Source organism: Fusarium falciforme, chromosome 5 (genome assembly GCF_026873545.1).
Source record: "Fusarium falciforme chromosome 5, complete sequence".
NCBI classification, from domain to species: Eukaryota; Fungi; Ascomycota; class Sordariomycetes; order Hypocreales; family Nectriaceae; genus Fusarium; species Fusarium falciforme.
Window position 1 is genome coordinate 2,207,676 of NC_070548.1, and position 18,263 is coordinate 2,225,938.

The following is an 18,263-nucleotide window of genomic DNA, read 5'->3' on the forward strand; positions in this document are numbered from 1 at the left end:
ATTCCGCAAGACATGGATCACTAGTACAGGCGTATTTCCCATATAAATCTCAATATCGAGCTTGAGTAGGACTATGTAGTGTCTACGCACATGATCGCAAGTCTTTCTTTGACGAGTGCATTTTACATCAGCTGATGAAGGTTGATTCCACACCCTTTGCTGGCCATATCCCATCACATCCAGTCCCGACCCCATGTGCGCGAGTAGAACATGGCGGACGACTTTTGAACAGGAAATCCAGTGGTTGCGGTCAACAATACGCGGAATGATTGAATGGGCTGCCTCCTTTGTCAGCGAGTTCCATCCATCCAATATCAATGATTTCTCTGGGTCAGCCAACCTCCGCAGGTAATTTCCCTTGAACCTGGGCGAGCTTGGGGCACACACTGGGCAAATCCATCATGGCACCGTTAGAGTAGACCCTCCTGCGCATCGGGTCTTTGCTGAGACGTAGAAACGGTGGATTAAAAAGGCCACGATGGCGCTTGCGTGCATGACATGTCGGCTACTTGAGCGAACCATGTAGATCTCTATTTCTCTCTGAAACGCCTGAGCAATGAATCTGGAGTTGAGCGGGAGGCGTTGCGGGCGTCTGGCGGACCCGTTTCACCTGTCCGTGATGGATGGACGCTCGGGGCCAGTGGATCTCCCCGACCTTGACTGCCCTAAGTTAGGGGCCCAAGGGAGCAATTCCAGGGAGCCATTCCCCTGCAGAGACCCCCATCTCCCACCGACCGACGGGGCCCGGGCTGTGGGTGTCATCGCCTTGAGGTGGCCGCCGCGGACTCCATCCATCCAGGATCCTTCCCAAATCCGCAGGTCACCGATAGAGGGAGCCCCGTCTGATCGTCCATTACCGCGACCGACCTGACAAGGGTTTCTCCAAATTTCGGGAGCTCAATGATACGAGTCCTCCACTGTGAACTTCTCCCTGGAGCTTCCCATCTCAAAAGGGTCTCGTGACAGGAGACGTCGCTGCGAACCTCTATCCTCCATCGACGAACCGTGGCCTCGGGAATCGCCCTCTCCGGACCCCCGTGTCTATTCCAATCCGTCTCGTCCGTCCAACGTCGACCGCTCTCACTCTTCGTCACCACCTCTCGCAAGCGCAGCGAACGTGCGCCGACTGCAACGCTTCCCGCCCCTTTTACAGCCTCGTTCCTCCACGACGAGCATATCGACTCGACTTTATTTTGGCTTGGGCGATATTAGATTCGTTTCGTGTCGTGTCCGCTCGCTTGTTCATTATTCAGCATGCTATGTTCGACTACGTCAACTGAGCAACCATCCCTGTCCCGTCGCTTCTCGTTTGCTGTCATCAGCATCTAGGACTTTCAACACCGCAACCATTCGAATCGAGTTCGAAGCATCGTCATGACACAGCATAAACGGGACGAGTCCGTCTCGCCCATGGATGCCACTCCTCGTTCCGCCTCGCCCTCCAATCCCGAGTTCACACTCACCCCTCCGCCTCCTCCTAAACAAGCTTCCAACAATCTCCTTCCTCCCGTTGACCTCAAGGTCGCTCGTCCTCCAGAAACTCAACCTCCGCCTATCGAGACCAAAGGCGCTCTATTTGAGCCCCCGCACGCTTCCTACTCAGCGCCCACGTCGGCTATACCAAGATCTACCCCAGCCTCGACCAAGTCGCTCAAGGACCATGGAATCAACGACCGAGACTTTGGACTTGCACCTGAGGGAGAGGGCCAGGATACCAGCCAGGCACCCTCAAGACGCAGTGTACAGTTCACCCGGCCTGAGGGTGTAGAGTCTCCTCCAACACATACTCGAAACAATTCATGGGAGGAGCCTGATACTCCTGGAAAGTCCAAGGGTGTCTCTTTGATGTCCAAGCTCAAGGCTCTCACTAGCACGGGTGGTTTACAGACATCAAAGTCCTCGACCCTGCCCTCTGCGTCTTCCGAGCAGGGCATGCAATCCATGGCGAGCTCTCCTACTGGTTCACGGCCGCCCCGTGGTATCCCTGGCACATTGACAGAGGAGGATACTGATGCCGACGCCGACGGTGAGGACACGGCCGACGAGGGCAACACCGAGGGTACCAAGTCAAAGAAGAAGAAGAGAAGAATGCGTCGCATGAAGAGGACAAATGGTTCAACACCCGGAACGCCAAAGCGATTCGCTCACGACACAAACGACCTCGACTCCTTTGATCGCATGGTTAGGCGCCGTGCGAGCATGCCCGACGCATCTGCTCCCGAATACGGAGTGTCTGAAGGTGAAGGTCGAGATCGTCTAGGAAGGGGATATCGCAGAGGGAACTCGTGGATGACACCTGCTATGCGACCCCCTGGCGAGGAGGCCGATGAGGTGGAAAGCCCTGGTGCTGTTGGACGACGGATGGGCCACCTTCGCCGAATCACTGTATTTGGCGGAGGAGGTGTGTCGGACGGCGATGCTATTACTCCTCGACGGCCATTCTTCACATCTGAAAGAGCTTCCACCTTTGGTGCTCAGAAATGGAAACAAGTGAAGAACACTCTCAAGCTCCTCCGACAGAAGAAGGAAGATAGATTCGACTACTTCAAATCAGCGGAGCTGATGGCTGAATTGAGAGCTGGAGCCCCGGCTGTTCTCATGCTCGCCAGTATGATTCAGAGAGATGAGCACGGTAACAAGAGGATCCCCGTTCTCCTGGAGCAGCTCAAGCTTCGCATCACTGACAGCTGCCCCATGGAGGATGACGACAAGGATAGACACTGGATGTTCACGATAGAGTTGGAATATGGAAGTGGCCCGAGCAGGATGAGCTGGACCGTCACAAGGACCCTCCGAGACATCTATAACTTGCATCTGCGATACAAGTTCGCTATCAACAACGACAAGTACATGCCTGGACGTCTAGACCTGGGTGGCCGTCCGAAACAGCCCAAGTTCCCTTACTCTGCTTTCCCTTATCTTCGTGGTTCCCGTAAGAAGGGCGAGGAAAGCGACGACGAGGAACAGGGCAGCGGCCGGGGCGAGGAGACCCAAGGCGAGGGCACCGCCACTGAAGCAGCTGGAGATGGTGTCTTCAGTGACCCGGAAATGCTCGGCGCCCAGAGAAGAAGGTCTCGTACCTTTTTGGGCATGGGACCCAGACGCAGATCGACGGGTATTACTGATCCTGGCGAGATGTCTAGTGCTGAGGGCGCGGGTATGGATGTGGCGACGCGAAGGCAGCGCTATGTTGAGAAACAACGGCGTATCTTGGAGAAGTACCTCTCCGAGATGATCAGATGGCTCATGTTCAGAGCGGACAGCAACCGACTCTGCCGCTTCCTGGAACTGTCAGCGCTAGGTGTTCGTCTCGCCGCCGAGGGTAGCTACCATGGAAAGGAGTGCTATCTACACATCCAGTCCTCCAAGGGCCTGGACTTCCGCCGCGTTCTCACACCAGCCAAGGTAATCGCTCGTCACAGCCGCAAGTGGTTCCTTGTCCGACAGAGCTACATCGTGTGTGTCGAGTCTCCCGAGAACATGAACATCTATGATGTATATCTCGTCGACTCCAAGTTCAGCATTGCCTCAAAGAAGAACAAAATGAAGTCAATCGGCTCCAGCCAGAAGAAGGATGAGATGGATTTGACGGTGGAAGCGCTTCCCGAGAAGCACCATACGCTCACCCTCCGCACATCCGAGCGTAAGGTGCGATTCTTCTCGCGCAACCAGTCCGTCATGAAGCAGTTTGAGGACTCGATCAATGAGATGCTGAAGCAGACCCCTTGGTTCCAGGAGAAGCGGTTCGACAGTTTCTCCCCTGTACGCACAAACGTGTTTGCTCAGTGGCTTGTCGACGGCCGTGATTACATGTGGAATGTCTCTCGAGCCATCAACATGGCCCGCGACGTCATCTACATCCACGACTGGTGGCTGAGCCCCGAGCTTTACATGAGAAGGCCAGCAGCTATCAGTCAGAAGTGGCGACTGGACAGACTTTTGCAAAAGAAGGCCCGAGAGGGCGTCAAGGTCTTTGTCATTGTCTACCGAAATGTCGAGGCCGCCATCCCCATCGACTCGGAGTACACCAAATTTTCCTTGCTCAACCTTCATCCCAACATCTTTGTTCAAAGATCACCGAACCAGTTCAAGAAGAACCAGTTCTTTTTCGCGCATCATGAGAAGATTTGCATTGTAGACCACGACGTTGCTTTCGTGGGAGGTATAGACTTGTGTTTTGGACGTTGGGATTGCCCCCAGCACCCGATTGTCGATGATAAGCCAACTGGTTTCGAGGTTTCCGAAATCCCCAAGGACGCGGAGCATTGCCAGCTCTTCCCTGGTAAGGACTACTCCAACCCTCGAGTCCAGGATTTCTTCAGGCTCAATGAGCCCTATGAGGAGATGTACGATCGAAGCAAGGTCCCCAGAATGCCCTGGCACGATGTGGCCATGCAGGTTGTTGGACAGCCCGCGAGAGATCTGACGCGCCATTTCGTTCAGCGATGGAACTACCTACGCCGTGGACGCAAGCCCACTCGTCCTCTGCCCTTCTTGCTGCCTCCGCCTGACGCAAAAATGGACGAGTTGGAGGCTCTCGGACTCACTGGCACTTGTGAGGTCCAGATCCTTCGATCAGCCTCCACTTGGTCCTTGGGAATTGAGCAGACCGAGCACAGCATCCAAAACGCCTACATCAAGATGATCGAGGACTCGGATCACTTTGTTTATATGGAAAACCAATTCTTCATCACGAGCACTGAGGCATATAATACCCGGATCGTGAACCGAATTGGAGATGCCTTGGTTGAGCGTATTATCCGGGCCCACGAAAACGACGAAGACTGGCGATGTGCCATTGTCATCCCCTTGATGCCCGGTTTCCAGAACACCGTGGACGAGCAGGAGGGCACAAGTGTTCGCCTCATTCTCATGTGCCAGTTCGCGAGTATCTGTAGAGGAGAGCAATCCATCTTTGGCAGACTCCGAGCCGCCGGCATTGACCCAGAGGACTACATTGGCTTCTACTCTCTTCGACAATGGGGCATCATGAGCAACGATGTGCTCGTGACTGAGCAGCTCTACATCCACGCAAAGACTATCATTGTCGATGACCGGGTGGCCCTTATTGGCTCTGCCAACATCAACGAGCGATCCATGCTTGGCAGTCGTGATTCCGAGTGTGCTGCCATTGTTCGCGACACAGACATGATCATGTCGACAATGGCTGGAAAGCCGTATCAGGTCGGCCGCTTCGCTCACACGCTCCGTCTGCGTCTTATGCGAGAACATCTTGGCTTGGATGTTGATGAGATCTTGGAGGAGGAGCGCCGCGAGGAACTCGATCGCCAGGACTTTGAGAAGGAGATGGAAGATATCTACAACGAGGATGTTGCCTCTCCCGAATCTTCTACCTCCAACTCCAAGCGCCCAGAGCCTCTGCAGATCCCCAGCTTCAACCACGACCTTGATGTTACTACTGCCCGCGAGATCGACACCTCCAGTACCAGTGACAACCAAGAAGCAACGCCAGATATTGCCCAGGCTGAAGGCAAGAGAAAGCATGAGCTGGATGTTACTGGATACGGCCCTGACCGATGGAAGAGTGCCGAGAAAACTGGCCTGGACGCAGGTCGTGACTCCGTCATTGTCAATGGCCGAGAAGTCCTTGTCAATAACGTTAGCAACGAGGGCAAGGGCACGCTTGAGTCTCCCAGGGAAGCACACCAGCATCCTCCTCTGGCGGACAACAGATATCTCGAGCCCGGCCACGCCAACAACGATGGACTTCCTCCTGTGCCCGCTTTGAATCGACGGACCACCGACCAACTGGGACTGCCTCGACCAGCACAGCTGCCTTCATTGCCGATCAGCGATGACACTGACATTGGAGGACCTGCACTACATGTTGACCCTGAGTCTGGAAAGCTGACCAATGGCGCGTTCCACCCGATGGCCGCAGACATTCACCCTGCCCACATCGACAAGGACTGTATGAAAGATCCGGTCAACCCCAACTTCTTTGACGAGATTTGGAACCGCGCTGCTCAGAACAACACCAAGCTCTACCGCCGCGTCTTCCGCTGCATGCCTGACTCTGAGGTGAGCACTTGGGCCGAGTATCGCGAATACATGGCCTATGGCGAAAGGTTCCGCTCAAGCATGGAGGGACGAAGCCGGTCAAGGGGCGAAGATTCCGAATTCCCTCCTTCTTCGCGACACCGTGGTTCCACCTCTGCTGGTGCCGGCGTGGGCGCGCCAGGACCGGAGGTGTTGGCCAAGGCTGCTCAGACGGAAGCCGAGAAGGCAGCTGGAAAGCTGACTGAGAAGCTGCCGTTTTCTGGACATCACGATGATGATAGAATCAAGATCGTTATTCCTGACGACGGACCGCGGGCTATGGACGAGAAGCAAGCATTGCATGATGGTGAGGGAGGCTCATCTCGACCAAACACAGGCCTGGACAGCGAGAGTGCCGTTGACACTCAACGGCCGATAGAGGCGCCTTCTCCCGTTTACTCGGTGGGAGATGTGCCATTCCCTGCTTTTGAGAGCAACAACGGAAGGTTCTTGGAGCCGCAGACAAGTACCAAGAACAGGGAGCGTCGAACGACCTTTTCAACCCTGGAGAAGCCGTCCTCGCGAGAGACTAACGCTCCCCCGCCTGGTCAGTTTGGTTCGGTGAAGCGTAGGCGCCGCGCAACCACTAAGAACAGCCGGCGTGGCGGGTTCACCGTTGACGATATGCCGTCGCGCACTGAAGCCGAGGAACTTTTGAATATGGTACAGGGGAACATTGTGCAGTTCCCTTACGACTGGCTTCTTACCGAGGAGCAGAACGGAAACTGGGGCTACCAAGTGGATGGCGTTGCCCCCTTGGCTATCTAGTAAGTAACTCATTCCGCATGGATGACGACGGTGCTAACAGATCGCAGCAATTAATCATAACTTGTTTGAAGTCGTGTTTGAACATGAGTTTGCACAAAAGCATGGCAAGGCGTTCGGGTTTCCAGGAATAAGGGAGCATTCATTGGGCGCGCTGGTTATAGCACACGCAGAAAGTTTCTTTTGTGCACTGAGTCTCATGTATACATCTCTCTGACTCCAGCAGACGCAAGTATTTCTATATTACATGTATAATACAACTAAATTGATGCTTCACACCCTCTCACTCACCCAAATGGCACCTCGACAGCCTGCTCGGATGACACCGGTGAGTAGCCAGTGAGGCTCTGCTTTTCTTGCGTCGTGCTCGACAGCATGATCTAGATGCTCCAGCTCCTCGTCCCTGATCCTTCGAAGGGTCTTGACGAGTTCTGATAGCTCTTCGCCGACTTCATAACCCTCGGCCTCCCACTGAGTGATCATTTCCAACAGCGTTCGGATCTGTTCATTGTAGTGGCCCCCAATCTCGGTCTCGACAGCTTCAGTGCAGGCCATGGCAGCTTCGTAGCCCATCATGGCAGTTGACCAGCCCAAGCCTGTAGCCATGACGGACCATAGGGGGTAGAGAGCGGTAGGTCGGATGCGGTGCTTGTGGATGAGGCTGTTGAAGGTCTTGAAGTGGCCATCTTCCTGGTCGTACATGTGCGCCATCAGCTTGCGGAGGTGTGGCTTTGAGCGGAGGATGACGGGGGACTGGGCGGCGTAGATGAGGACGGCAGCGAGCTCGCCGGCTTGGTTGACGCGAAGCTGAGGATCTGTTAGCAGTGCACCGGGTGCAATTGAGTCGCCTGTGCTTACAGCTGAGTCAAGGAAGTCACTCTGCTCCTTGGTAAGTGGCTTGCGCTTCTTGGGAGCTCCAGAGGATCCGGCGGTCACTGAGGCCTGGGCATTGGAGGTTGTCGCAATGGAACGGACGCATGGTCCGTAGAAAGAGGCAACTGGCCGGGCCCCTATAGTGCACAGAGGCCGTACAAGAGCTCGAGTCGAGGCCATGGTCACTGTAAAACCTTGGACGTCAAGATTGCCTCTTTTGAGCCGTCAATTGGAGGGTCGGTGGCTCGAGGGTTCACGGAGTCCCGAAATCGAACGATAAACTATGACGGCGCCGATCGAGCTCCGGGTCCTCTCGGTGAGTTCACCGATTGGCTGCAGCTCACCGAGGGCGGACTAAAGCTTCGCCGGGGCACGGACCAGCCATACACGTGCAGTAAATGACATAGCCTTGGCCAATCAAGCGCAAGCCAGCAGACGACGAATTCAGAACAGGTTGTGGAAGAGAGCGACTCTGCTCCTTCAATTTCTTGCACAAACACATTCTCTCCATCAAACGGAACCTCATTCATCCCCGCAAACCTTTCGCGCCTGCCCTGCCATCCTTCCGGGCTCTCTTTCATCTCGACACGGTCCGAAATTTTCGTCTCGAGACGCGAGCGACGCGCCTGCTGCGGCTGCCATAGCTTTACGAGCTTGCGCCTCCCCCTGAGAGCACTGTGCTTGAGGTCATCACCAATCCCCGAGAGCAATCGCTATGGCCGATATCGACGACGAGCTTCTCGCCCTCGCGGGTGGAGATTCCGATGATGAGGGCTCTGGCAACGAGAGCAGGGGCGTTTCGGCGTCGCCGCCGCCTGCCAAGAGAGGTGGCTCGAAGAAGGGATCGGGAAAGAAGTCGGGGCGAGGAGGCGACGACTCTGAAGAGGAAGGCGAAGCGTAAGTGACCTTTTTCTCGCAAAGAGCCATCCTGTACTACAAGGAGCTGTTCTTGCCCTGCGCGCGAAGTGAGCGGCTGGGCTACTCTCTTCTCCAAATCGCCACCACCAATCCACCAAATGCTGACGCGCGACACAGATACTCTGGACCCGGCACCCCGAACTCTCTCGAATCCGCGCCCATGGACGAATCCGACTCTGACGCCGAACCGTCGCGAAACCGGGCTGCTGCTGCGGACGATGATGATGACGACAAGTACCCCGTTGAGGGTATGTACGTGAGCCAGGCGGAGAAGGCCGAAATCATGGCCATGCGGGAAGTCGAACGAGAGCAGATTATCGCTGAGCGTATGATGGAAATCGAGCGCCAACGTCAGAATCGCCTACTTCGTCAGATGATTAGCAGCGTCGAGAATGAGGAGCGCACGCAGGGTAAGAAGAAGCGCAGCGCCGACACGGCTGAGCTTGAGGGTGGTGAGGGGAAGGCATCACGGCAACGCACAGGCGATAAGGGAGAGTCTCAAGGGGACTCTCATCGCGGATCAGCAATGGATTCCCTGCGCCGAGCGAGGGCGGAAAAGGCACGTCGGCGAGAAGATCACGAGAGACGCAAGGATGCCTACTCCCCACGCGATCGCGACTCTGATCGCCAGGACAGCGACGACGACTTTGGCCACAGACGCTCACCAACGCCCGAAGCCGATGAACCTCGTGACCAGCCGCCAGCTGAACTACGGGATTATGACCGAGTACGATTGGGACGAAACGAGTTCGCCCAGGTCTGCTTCACGCCTGGTTTTGAACATGCCATCACGGGATGCTATATCCGCATCGCTCTTGGACCACACCCTGAAACCGGGATTGAACAGTACCGCATGGCGTTGATCAAGGGTGCGTATGGAAGAGGATATATATCAGACAACGCTGACAAGATGTGCAGGTTTCACCACCAGCCGGCCATACGCTCTCAACGGACCCAATGGTACGTTTGTGACGGATCAGTACGTAAAGGCAGCACATGGAAAGGCGATCAAAGAGTTCCCCTTCATCGCTGCCTCGAGTGGAAAGTTCACAGATGTACGTATAACATGTCTCGGTTTCTCGATATGGTCACTGACGGATGAATGATAGGCCGAGCTCAACCGATACAAGGTTACCTGTCACAATGAGGGTGTAACGCTGCCTACAAAAGCCTATCTCCTCGATAAGATCGACGAGATCAACAAGCTGATCAACCACTCGTGGACGAGCGAAGAGATCAAGGGCCGGCTGAAGAGGATCAAGGACTTGAAGCGGCGGTTTGACCCAGCAGAACGAGAACGTGTGGCCCGAATCCTTGAGGAGGCGAGAGAGCGTGGTGACGACGCAAAGGTTGAAGAGCTCCAAGAGGAACTCGACAAGCTTGGTACGCAGCGCCTGGCGTTTAGAACAAGCCTGGGGCCGTCCAAGCTCTCCGAGACTCCCAAGGGACAGTCAGAACAAGACCGGTTGGCTGAGCGCAACCGAGAGAATCGACGTCTCAACGCCGAGGCAGTGCGAAAGGCTCAGTTGAAGGAGAAGGCGAAGTCGCGCGAGATTGAGATGGCCATTAAGCGTGGCGAGGCGTATCAAGGCGACATGTCACGACGACTGAGGACCAAGGCCAAGTTCGTCTACGATGTCAACGAGTCGGTGGACAAGAAGCCAGCGGCCAACGGAAGCGGCACCAGCACGCCAGGAACAAGCACACCCAAGCCAGCGGCCAAGTCTCAACTATCGTCACACTTGGCGAAGTTGCAAGAGGAAAAGTACCAGGAGAAGAAGGGCATTCCCACAATCCACAAGCCCCTGATGGACGACGATGTGATCGGGTCCCTGGACCTGGACATTGACGTCGAGATTTGAGGAGGCAGCGTTATTACGAAAAGCGCGGGTAATTAATTGCGTTGTATCATTGCTTTACGGACTAGAATCAAGGGCAGGGCGTGGGTTGCATTTTATGATACGTTCCAGGTTCTCACTGATCACCTGGGGAGGCTACAGGCGAGGGACCAGGGCTGCTATGTGCATTAGATCAGGCTTGAGCAAAACAAAATTACTATTAAGTTTAAATCCTCCATCTGATGAGTTGTCACTCTTCGTGGTAGTTTGTGGCCCCATGGGGTTCCGAGTGAACACTCCAAGTACTATCGTGGCTTATAAGTGATCAAGTGTGGTCAGGGGCAATACTTGGGTGTTCACGCCAAAACTGCATCTTATTCTCGGCTTATGTTCATAGATGGAAAGCGGTGTATTTCAACTAAATTATCCCAAGTATTACATGTAAACATCTACTCGTGTCTCTTCTCATGAGCTCTCTCTCGTGTATTCTGGCTTGCGATCTATATCCCATTCATTAGTAGCACCTCGCTCATCAACCTCCTACCGTCTATCCAAACTATTGCGATCCTCGAGGTAGTCAAACTTTCCCTGGACTCTCCTGACGATGTGGTAGGCCATGACTAGGACCTGGAAGAAGAGCACCGAGCACACAGCTCTCACCTCTTCCCTCGCCTTCTGGGCCAGTCCCATCTTGGGCCCGATGACCTTGCCGTCCATCTCATCCTCGAAGCGCTCACACACATCAAGGTACAGCCGTGGGTCGTCGGTGATGACCCCGTCGATGAGGGCAGGGCCAGCACTGGGGGAACTCCTCCCACGGCCTAGGTTCTGTCGGATGCACCACTCCATCCAGCGCGGCTCGTTGACGGTCCAGGTCAGGAGGAGCTTGTCGGTACGCTGGAGCTCGCGGAGGAACATGCGTCCTGGGGGTCCCACGAGGCTCTTCTGGTTGAGGTTGAAGCCGAGGTTGGGGACCCGGAGGAAGTGGTGCGAGTAGAGCAGGGAGGCGCTGATATGGGCGAGGGGGAAAGTCGGGAGGTGTCGGCGGGCTGCCTGGAGGAAGGATGCCTATATGCTAGGGTTAATCAAGTTCTTTGAGGATGGAGTGAAACCGTTGTGAGTATGAGGGGTGTAAGTAGTGAGAGTGTCGTAAAGGCCCTGAGTTGACCACATGGTGACTAGTGGAGGGTGTATAAGTCAAACAAGACTTACGTTCCAGCACCCCAGTACGATACGTTGATCCCATGGCACCGACCCCTGTACGCTATCAAGAGCCTTTGCGATGGCAAGCATCAGATCGTTAGGGTCATCATCAAGCTAGTAGTCGCAGCATTAGTACATGTCTTACACATGTCAATCTTGAAACTCACCTTGATGTCTAGCACAACCCAGATCTCGTCAAAGCGCGGCTGGGCCAGCCACGAGAGAAAGTCCTGCAGCCGCGGCATGGCCTCGTGAGGCTCCTTGAGGGTGCGCATGGTGCTGAGGTACTCCCACGAGCAATCGGCGATGCGGACGTCGACGCCGAAGCATCGCTTCAAGGTTGGGTCCTGCGAAATTCACATGCGTGCACATGTCAGCCCGTTTTACAAGATTTGAAACTTAGTGATGGTGGTTAGTTTTTTATGAAAATGGTTGATTACATGTGACAGCACGGCGACACCATCGGCCGAGAGATGGACGTCGGTCTCGATGGCATGGGATCCGGCTCCGAGTGCGCCCCGGAACGCGGCCATGGTGTTTTCCGGAAAGTAGGCCTTGGCACCGCGGTGTGCGATTGCCTGCGGGAGACGGCGGGATGGATCCCGGAGGGACGGCCGGGCAGCTGCCCAGGGTGCTTCCTGCCGTGTAAGCGCCATTGTCTTTGTTGTAGGTAGCACAAGCAAATACTCACCCCGTGGAATGGCCTCGCTCTGGGCATCCTTATCGATCAGGGACTGTCTCTCGTGTGACATGGCTGTTACTGCTACTGCTGTTGATGTTACTACTGCAAAAGAGCGTCGCTGTTGGTGACTGAAGAGGAAACAAGGGCCTGCTGCAGCCTCATGCGTCGTTCGGATATATCGGAGGAGGAGGAGGAGAAACTGGCGGTCAGGACAGGCGCGCGATAGGAAAGACGCTCGTTCATGGACTCTGCAGAATGACAAAGAAACAGAAAATGGAAGAGTCGTCGTCGTAGAGAGAAGCCTCGTCTTCATCCCAAGGCTTCCGGCTGGAGTGGCTCCATGATTCGATCCACCTTTTGAAAGGTCCCCCTGGTCCAGATGACGGAGTTTACGTCGTTAACCCCAGCCAAAAGGGACCTCTGGAGAAGAAACGTTTTGCACAGCCACTATCAGCCACATGTCGTTTCAGCCACATCCGGCATCGCTCACTATCCCGAATTAACCTCCCGGTAGAAGCTCAACTTTCGGAAACAACGTGGGATTCCTGCAGCGTGGGAGCTATTACAGAAACAGACTAAAAGGCAGGGGAAACGCAATACGCGCGTGTCAAATTCATCACTCAGAGACACAGTACATTGCGCACTGCTTCTGCATCGGTGAGACTCCGAGAGCTCGGTTTCTCTAGCGGCAGCCAGTTAGAGTTAAACCTCGGCTATTGACCTCGGTCTACCAAGAGAATTCCATGATGGAAAAACAGACAACTAATACGCACAACTAATACATTCAACCCAACATGACACAATAAAGAACCCGTCATCTTTTTCTTAGTCACGGGACCATTCAATGCTTAAACCTGTTTCTTTGTCTTGTGCTATTATCGCTAAGCGAGAGACTCTTCTCGACTCACTCTGGCTCCTGATCGACGGTCTCGACCCAAAACACCACACTTATAACAACAACAGCAGCAACCATCATGGGGATGATGAATGGCAGACCCGGCTTTGCTTTCCGGGGCACACTAAGCAGCAGCATGATGGAGGGCCCCTCCCCCTGATGCATCTTATCGTAAATGTATGTACTGCCCGTTCCTTGAGCTGAAGACGACGCCTCCCTCCCGCTCACGCGACACCCAAGCCATAGAGCCCGCATGCACAACATGACAGCGGCGACCAATCTCGTGCTAATCCGGACCGCCTCCCATTTTCCTTTCTTTTTTTTTCTTCTTCCACTCCCTCCCCCGTCCTTTTTCTCCAAACATTATTCCTCCCCCGGTCCCTGCTATAGGCGGCGCGGTCCAGTCCCCTTCCTTCACAGGCCACCGGCAACACCTTTGGACTTGGCCAGGCCCGGTCGAGGCTGCCATTCTTTTTTCCTTTCTTTTTTCCCTTGTTGTTTTTAATTCTTCAAACCCGGGGTAGGCGAGTCCCGGGGAAAGGCGTGGGTGCATCTTGTGTAAGAAACTAGTAAGCCGTAGAACGTCAAACGGACAAGATTATCTACATGCCATGGGGATATCTGGACAACCCCCGTCAGACAGTGCCGAGACACCTGCTGGAATTGGCTGCCTGGCCAGGTTAAATTAATTGGTGAAATATCTTGGCTTAGCCGGCCGCAATTCTTGACGCGCCCTGGCATCCTTGGCGACTTGGCGTACACATGCCTGCACATGGACGCATCCCATCCTCCCAGAGACCATCCCACCCGCCTGCCGGTTCTCGAGACTAGGGCCGGTGACCTGCTGCTGCCTGTCTCACATTTCACTCATCCAAGAGTCTGGATAGGGGCATGTTGTTCAGCCGAGGCGTCATCACCGAATTGCTTCAGAGTCTTGTTTGAATTTCTTTCTTTCAGCTATGTACGAAGTAGCAAGCAGACTTTCTAATCTCTCGTCGCTTTGCAAGGCCTGTCCTTGGACCCTGGCCATCATTCGTCATTCTCTTCTGTTGTTCATGTCCTCTCTGAGAATCCAACCCGTCAATCAACTCCTTCAAAAATCAAACAATAAACTGCTGGTGTCCGCCTTGCCGGTCCCAGATTACATAGTGCCAACACCAGGCGCAACAATAAGAATAAAAGCAATCGCTCAGGTCCGCCAAAAGTAGCGACAGTTACCTCCCTTCGGTAGATAACCGAACTGTCTTCTTCCCAACCAAATCATCAAATCATTCCAAAGACTCCCGTGAAACTCCCTGTCAAACAACTCCGTAAAAGTCATAGTCATGCCCAGCCGTAAGAGTTTTCAAAAGCACCCGCCCGAGGTATCATTTTTCCTTTTGGTTCCATCCTTACATGGGAAACGCCTCCATCCGGTTATCAAGCATGTATCCTTCAGGGTTGTGTTGTTGCTGCTGCTGTGCCATCATCTGGTTGCGGTAGTCGACATTCTCCACGCTGAGGCCGAGCTCAGAGGGCCCAACCTCCTCACCCGAGCTGAGGCTCTCGTCGCTCATGCTGAGAACGCTCTGCGGGGGCTGGGGGTTGTTGCCAAAGTCGCCGATGCTGAAGCCGCTGAGGTCCCAGTTGTCCGGGGGCCAGTCACCGCAGTTGCTGACGGCGATCGATGCCTCGTTCACCAGTCCCTGTCCACCGTAGATGGCATCGTAGACATTGTTCATGCCACCATCCAACGAGCCCAGGAGCGTCTCCCACTCGGTGGTTGAAACTCCGTGCATCTTTGCCGAAGCCACAGGGGAGTGCGCCATCATGGGGTTGGCCTGGGGTGTCTGTCCAGAGTGGGAGTGGGCGCGGTTCTGCTGGGGCGATGCAGGCTGCGGCGACTGCGAGGGGTGGCCGAAGGGCATGAAGTCCAGGTTGGGTCGGGATAGAGGTGAAGCCTTGTGGCCGGGGTTCGGCGAGATCTGCGACAGGGACATGCGGTGGTCTCGGTGGCTCATGGGAACCTCGGTCTGCAGGTTGTCAAAAGACTGGCGGGATCGGGAACGGTAAAAGTCTGGTCGCTGGCCGGCACCGGTGGGCATCGTCATGCGCCTCAATTTCTCCTGCTGGTCCATCAAGTTGCTGTCGCTAGCCGCGGCCCCCGGGAGCTGACCGAGGGGGTAGGCGGTGGCGCTCTTCTTCTTGGGGGCCACACCCGCAGGCGGCGACCCTCGGTTGGAGGCGGGGGCGGCCGGCATCGACGCCTCACGTGAAGTGTGCATGGGCGAGCCGACAGTCTCATCCAGAGTCACCAGCATGCTAGCCACACGCTTGAAGTCGACCGAGCCAGTGGCCTTGGTCTTGTCCAGGATCCGGACCACAGAGTTCACCAGCCGCTCATTGTCGCGCATCAGCTTGCTGTCGTGCTTGAGGTCGATTGAGTGGTACAGCAGTGTCATGCCGCAAACAACCAGGAGGTCGGACCGGTTCAGGCAGAATGAGAATGTCATGCTGCGCTCCTCGAGCAGCTGAATAATCTGAATAATGTGCTTGCTCGAGGTGCCAATCGAGATGAGTGCCGAGGCCGCCTTGGGTCCCAGGCTGGAGCCGACGGCGGGGCGGTAGATGAGTGTGCGGATGTAGTAGTAAGCCAGGGCCTGTAGTTCGTTAGCGGGAAAAGTCCACAAAAATACCTCAAGGATTTCTTTAGTGACATACCAGGAGAGGTGAGCGGCTGCCGGTCACATCTGTAGACGGCTTGTCTTGGACAAAGTTGAGTCTCAGATGAGCAGGCAGCTGGTCGTACCAGGCATCAAGCTCGCTCTCGAGGGCTGCCATCTGCTGCAGCGACATCTCGTAAGAGGTGGCAGCAGGGTAGTTCTTCTCAAGCACCTTGGCGAGGATGCGGGTAGCGCGGAACAGGGCCAGAGCACTGGACAGCCGAGTGTACTCGCCAGGGAGAGTGGGCTGGAAACCCTTCTCGGTGACGTACTCATCGTCAGTGTCGCAGGGGTACTCGGCCTGGACATCCTCCTCTTTGAGGAGCTTGGGAAGACCGAGGATGGCAGCCGAGAAGCAGTCAAGGGTGTAGAGAGTCCAGAAGACCTTCTTGCGAGTCTCAATGGTCAGGGCACCAAACGAGAATCGCTTCTGGCTCTGGTGCAGGCCGAGGCGGTGCGACAGGCCGATGGCAATGCCCTTGTAGTGCTGGAGGCGCTTGTAGTCGGCGCGCATGGTGCAGTAGAGGAGAGCAAGGGTGAGGCACTGCAGAGTGTTCATGGTGTTCTCCATGAGGACGGCGTCGAGGGCCTTGCGCCATTGCTGCTCGCAGGCAGCCAGCTGAGGAAGATCAGGAGCATCTGATGAGAGGCCGGCAATGTTGAAGACGAGGTAGAGCTGGGCGAGCTTGTGATTGCTCTTGACCTTCTCGGGATCGGCAACAAACTCCTCATAGACGTGCAGGAAGGTGGGCTTGTGAAGGACAGGGAAGAGGGGAGCCCATTCTTGGAAGTAGACGTTGACGCAGCGGTCAGAGAACAGACGAGGAGGAACCTTGAGTGACTGCTCAGGAGCCTTGGGGCTGAGGGACTTGCAGCCCTGGATGTGCAGGAAAGCCTCTGGGTTGAACTCAGTGCTGGGCTTGCCAGCCTCCTGGATCTTGCGCTTGAATTGCTCTGTCGGAATTGTCAGTAGATGTTTTTGTGAAAACGGCTGTGGTGAAAATTACCAATAAATGTGCGGCCACTAGAAGCACCCATAAAGTAAGAATCAGAGTTCTCAACGCCGAGCAACAACGGCGCGGCCTGAACTCTGAATGTATCCTCCTTTGTGGGCTGGGCGTCACTCCGGGTGTCCATGGCCGCCGGGCTGCTGGCGGGCATTGAAGGGCTTCTCCGGTTGCCGTGAATCTTGGAAAGCATGTCGATCTTCTCATCCTTCTCGTCCAGCAGGTCCTTGAGCTCTCTCACTTCGGCCTCTAGTTGTCGTACTCGCTCCTCCAGGGACTCGGTGTAGCCACGGGGAAAGGCGCGGCGGCTGAGCTTGTCGCTTGTCCGGCACTCAAAGCCGACGTTGGCGCACTGGGAACAGGTAGGGCGGATTCCGTCGCAACGGATCTTTTTACTCCGGCAGCGATCACAAGCCTGGGCAATCCTGCTCTGAGAGCTGGTGCCCACCTTGATGACCTTCATGGGAAGAATTCCGGGCATTTTGGTGGTTGTGTGTGTATGTATGTGTGTATGTGCGGTTATATGGGTGGGCGGCTAAATTGCCGAGGGAAAAAGAGGTTGCCGAATTATGGTCGCCAGAAGCGATTGTTTTTATGTCCGGCGTTGCTCCCTGGGATATTGTGTCGTCCGTGCTGTCATCAGCTAAATCGTCCAGTTGAAGAGTAAGAGGTCACACAGAGTGAGTCGATTTCGTGTGTAGATCGAGGTCTTGTTCGGGTGTGATATCAGCAGCGCCAGGGCCGGGTATATAAGGTATGGTGGTGGATGGTGGGGGTAGCCTTTGGGCGCGCGGTATTAAGCAGCTGTAGTGTAGGTATGGGTATCTCTGAAAGATGAAGGTTTGAAGGCTGGTGTAAGTGATGACAGCCAAGGGGAAGGGAGGACAGATATAGGTATAAGGGCACGAGACAAGATAAAGAAGCAAAGGGCAGAAAAAAAGGTGGGAAAGATCAGTGAAAACAGGGCAGATTTTAGAATTCTCGGGGTGGGAAAGAGGAAGATTTAGTAGAAATGAGGAATCGGGGGTCAAGGCCTTGGACGCGATTGTGGAGAAGAAGTGGGAAATCCTGGGGGAGCCCGGGGACAAGCCCGTGTGCACGCTCTGCTGGCCCAACCGCCAGGTGCGAAGAGCCACTGAGGATGAGGGTACCTTGGATTACGGCGGAAGAGCAAGGTTGGCTCTAGGTACCGTCTTAGTGCACGAAATCTGGGGACGCCCATCTGAGGGCGTGGACGAGGGGGGCGAGGGTGAGTGTGAGGGTGTGCAACTGGAAGGGAGTGTGTCATGACGGCGACGGGATGCGCTCACGGTCCGGCAT

General features: G+C 55.2%; 5 protein-coding genes across 5 annotated transcripts; 2 read left to right on the forward strand and 3 right to left on the reverse strand.

The window, feature by feature from the left end:
* Nucleotides 1–1,374: 1,374 nt before the first annotated feature.
* Nucleotides 1,375–6,882, forward strand: NCS54_00689500 (Phospholipase D; the record flags this gene model as incomplete). The annotated part of the gene is made up of 2 exons (XM_053152337.1): nucleotides 1,375–6,827; nucleotides 6,876–6,882. 2 exons carry the CDS (start codon nucleotides 1,375–1,377, stop codon nucleotides 6,880–6,882), a joined length of 5,460 nt encoding a protein of 1,819 aa, XP_053008312.1.
* Nucleotides 6,883–7,098: 216 nt separating this feature from the next.
* NCS54_00689600 (5-demethoxyubiquinone hydroxylase, mitochondrial) lies at nucleotides 7,099–7,878 on the reverse strand (the record flags this gene model as incomplete). Its single annotated transcript, XM_053152338.1, has 2 exons — nucleotides 7,099–7,632; nucleotides 7,684–7,878. 2 exons carry the CDS (start codon nucleotides 7,876–7,878, stop codon nucleotides 7,099–7,101), a joined length of 729 nt encoding a protein of 242 aa, XP_053008313.1.
* Nucleotides 7,879–8,413: 535 nt separating this feature from the next.
* Nucleotides 8,414–10,478, forward strand: NCS54_00689700 (Hypothetical protein; the record flags this gene model as incomplete). The annotated part of the gene is made up of 4 exons (XM_053152339.1): nucleotides 8,414–8,595; nucleotides 8,734–9,485; nucleotides 9,535–9,671; nucleotides 9,726–10,478. 4 exons carry the CDS (start codon nucleotides 8,414–8,416, stop codon nucleotides 10,476–10,478), a joined length of 1,824 nt encoding a protein of 607 aa, XP_053008314.1.
* Nucleotides 10,479–10,994: 516 nt separating this feature from the next.
* On the reverse strand, nucleotides 10,995–12,718 carry NCS54_00689800 (Hypothetical protein; the record flags this gene model as incomplete). Its single annotated transcript, XM_053152340.1, has 5 exons — nucleotides 12,349–12,718; nucleotides 12,098–12,291; nucleotides 11,825–12,004; nucleotides 11,667–11,771; nucleotides 10,995–11,522 (listed from the first exon to the last, which is right to left on the reverse strand). Exons 1-5 carry the CDS (start codon nucleotides 12,650–12,652, stop codon nucleotides 10,995–10,997), a joined length of 1,311 nt encoding a protein of 436 aa, XP_053008315.1. The 5' UTR covers nucleotides 12,653–12,718.
* A 1,907-nt stretch (nucleotides 12,719–14,625) lies between these two features.
* Nucleotides 14,626–17,424, reverse strand: NCS54_00689900 (Transcriptional activator protein acu-15; the record flags this gene model as incomplete). Its single annotated transcript, XM_053152341.1, has 3 exons — nucleotides 14,626–15,873; nucleotides 15,935–16,890; nucleotides 16,944–17,424. 3 exons carry the CDS (start codon nucleotides 17,422–17,424, stop codon nucleotides 14,626–14,628), a joined length of 2,685 nt encoding a protein of 894 aa, XP_053008316.1.
* Between the last annotated feature and the right edge of the window lie 839 nt (nucleotides 17,425–18,263).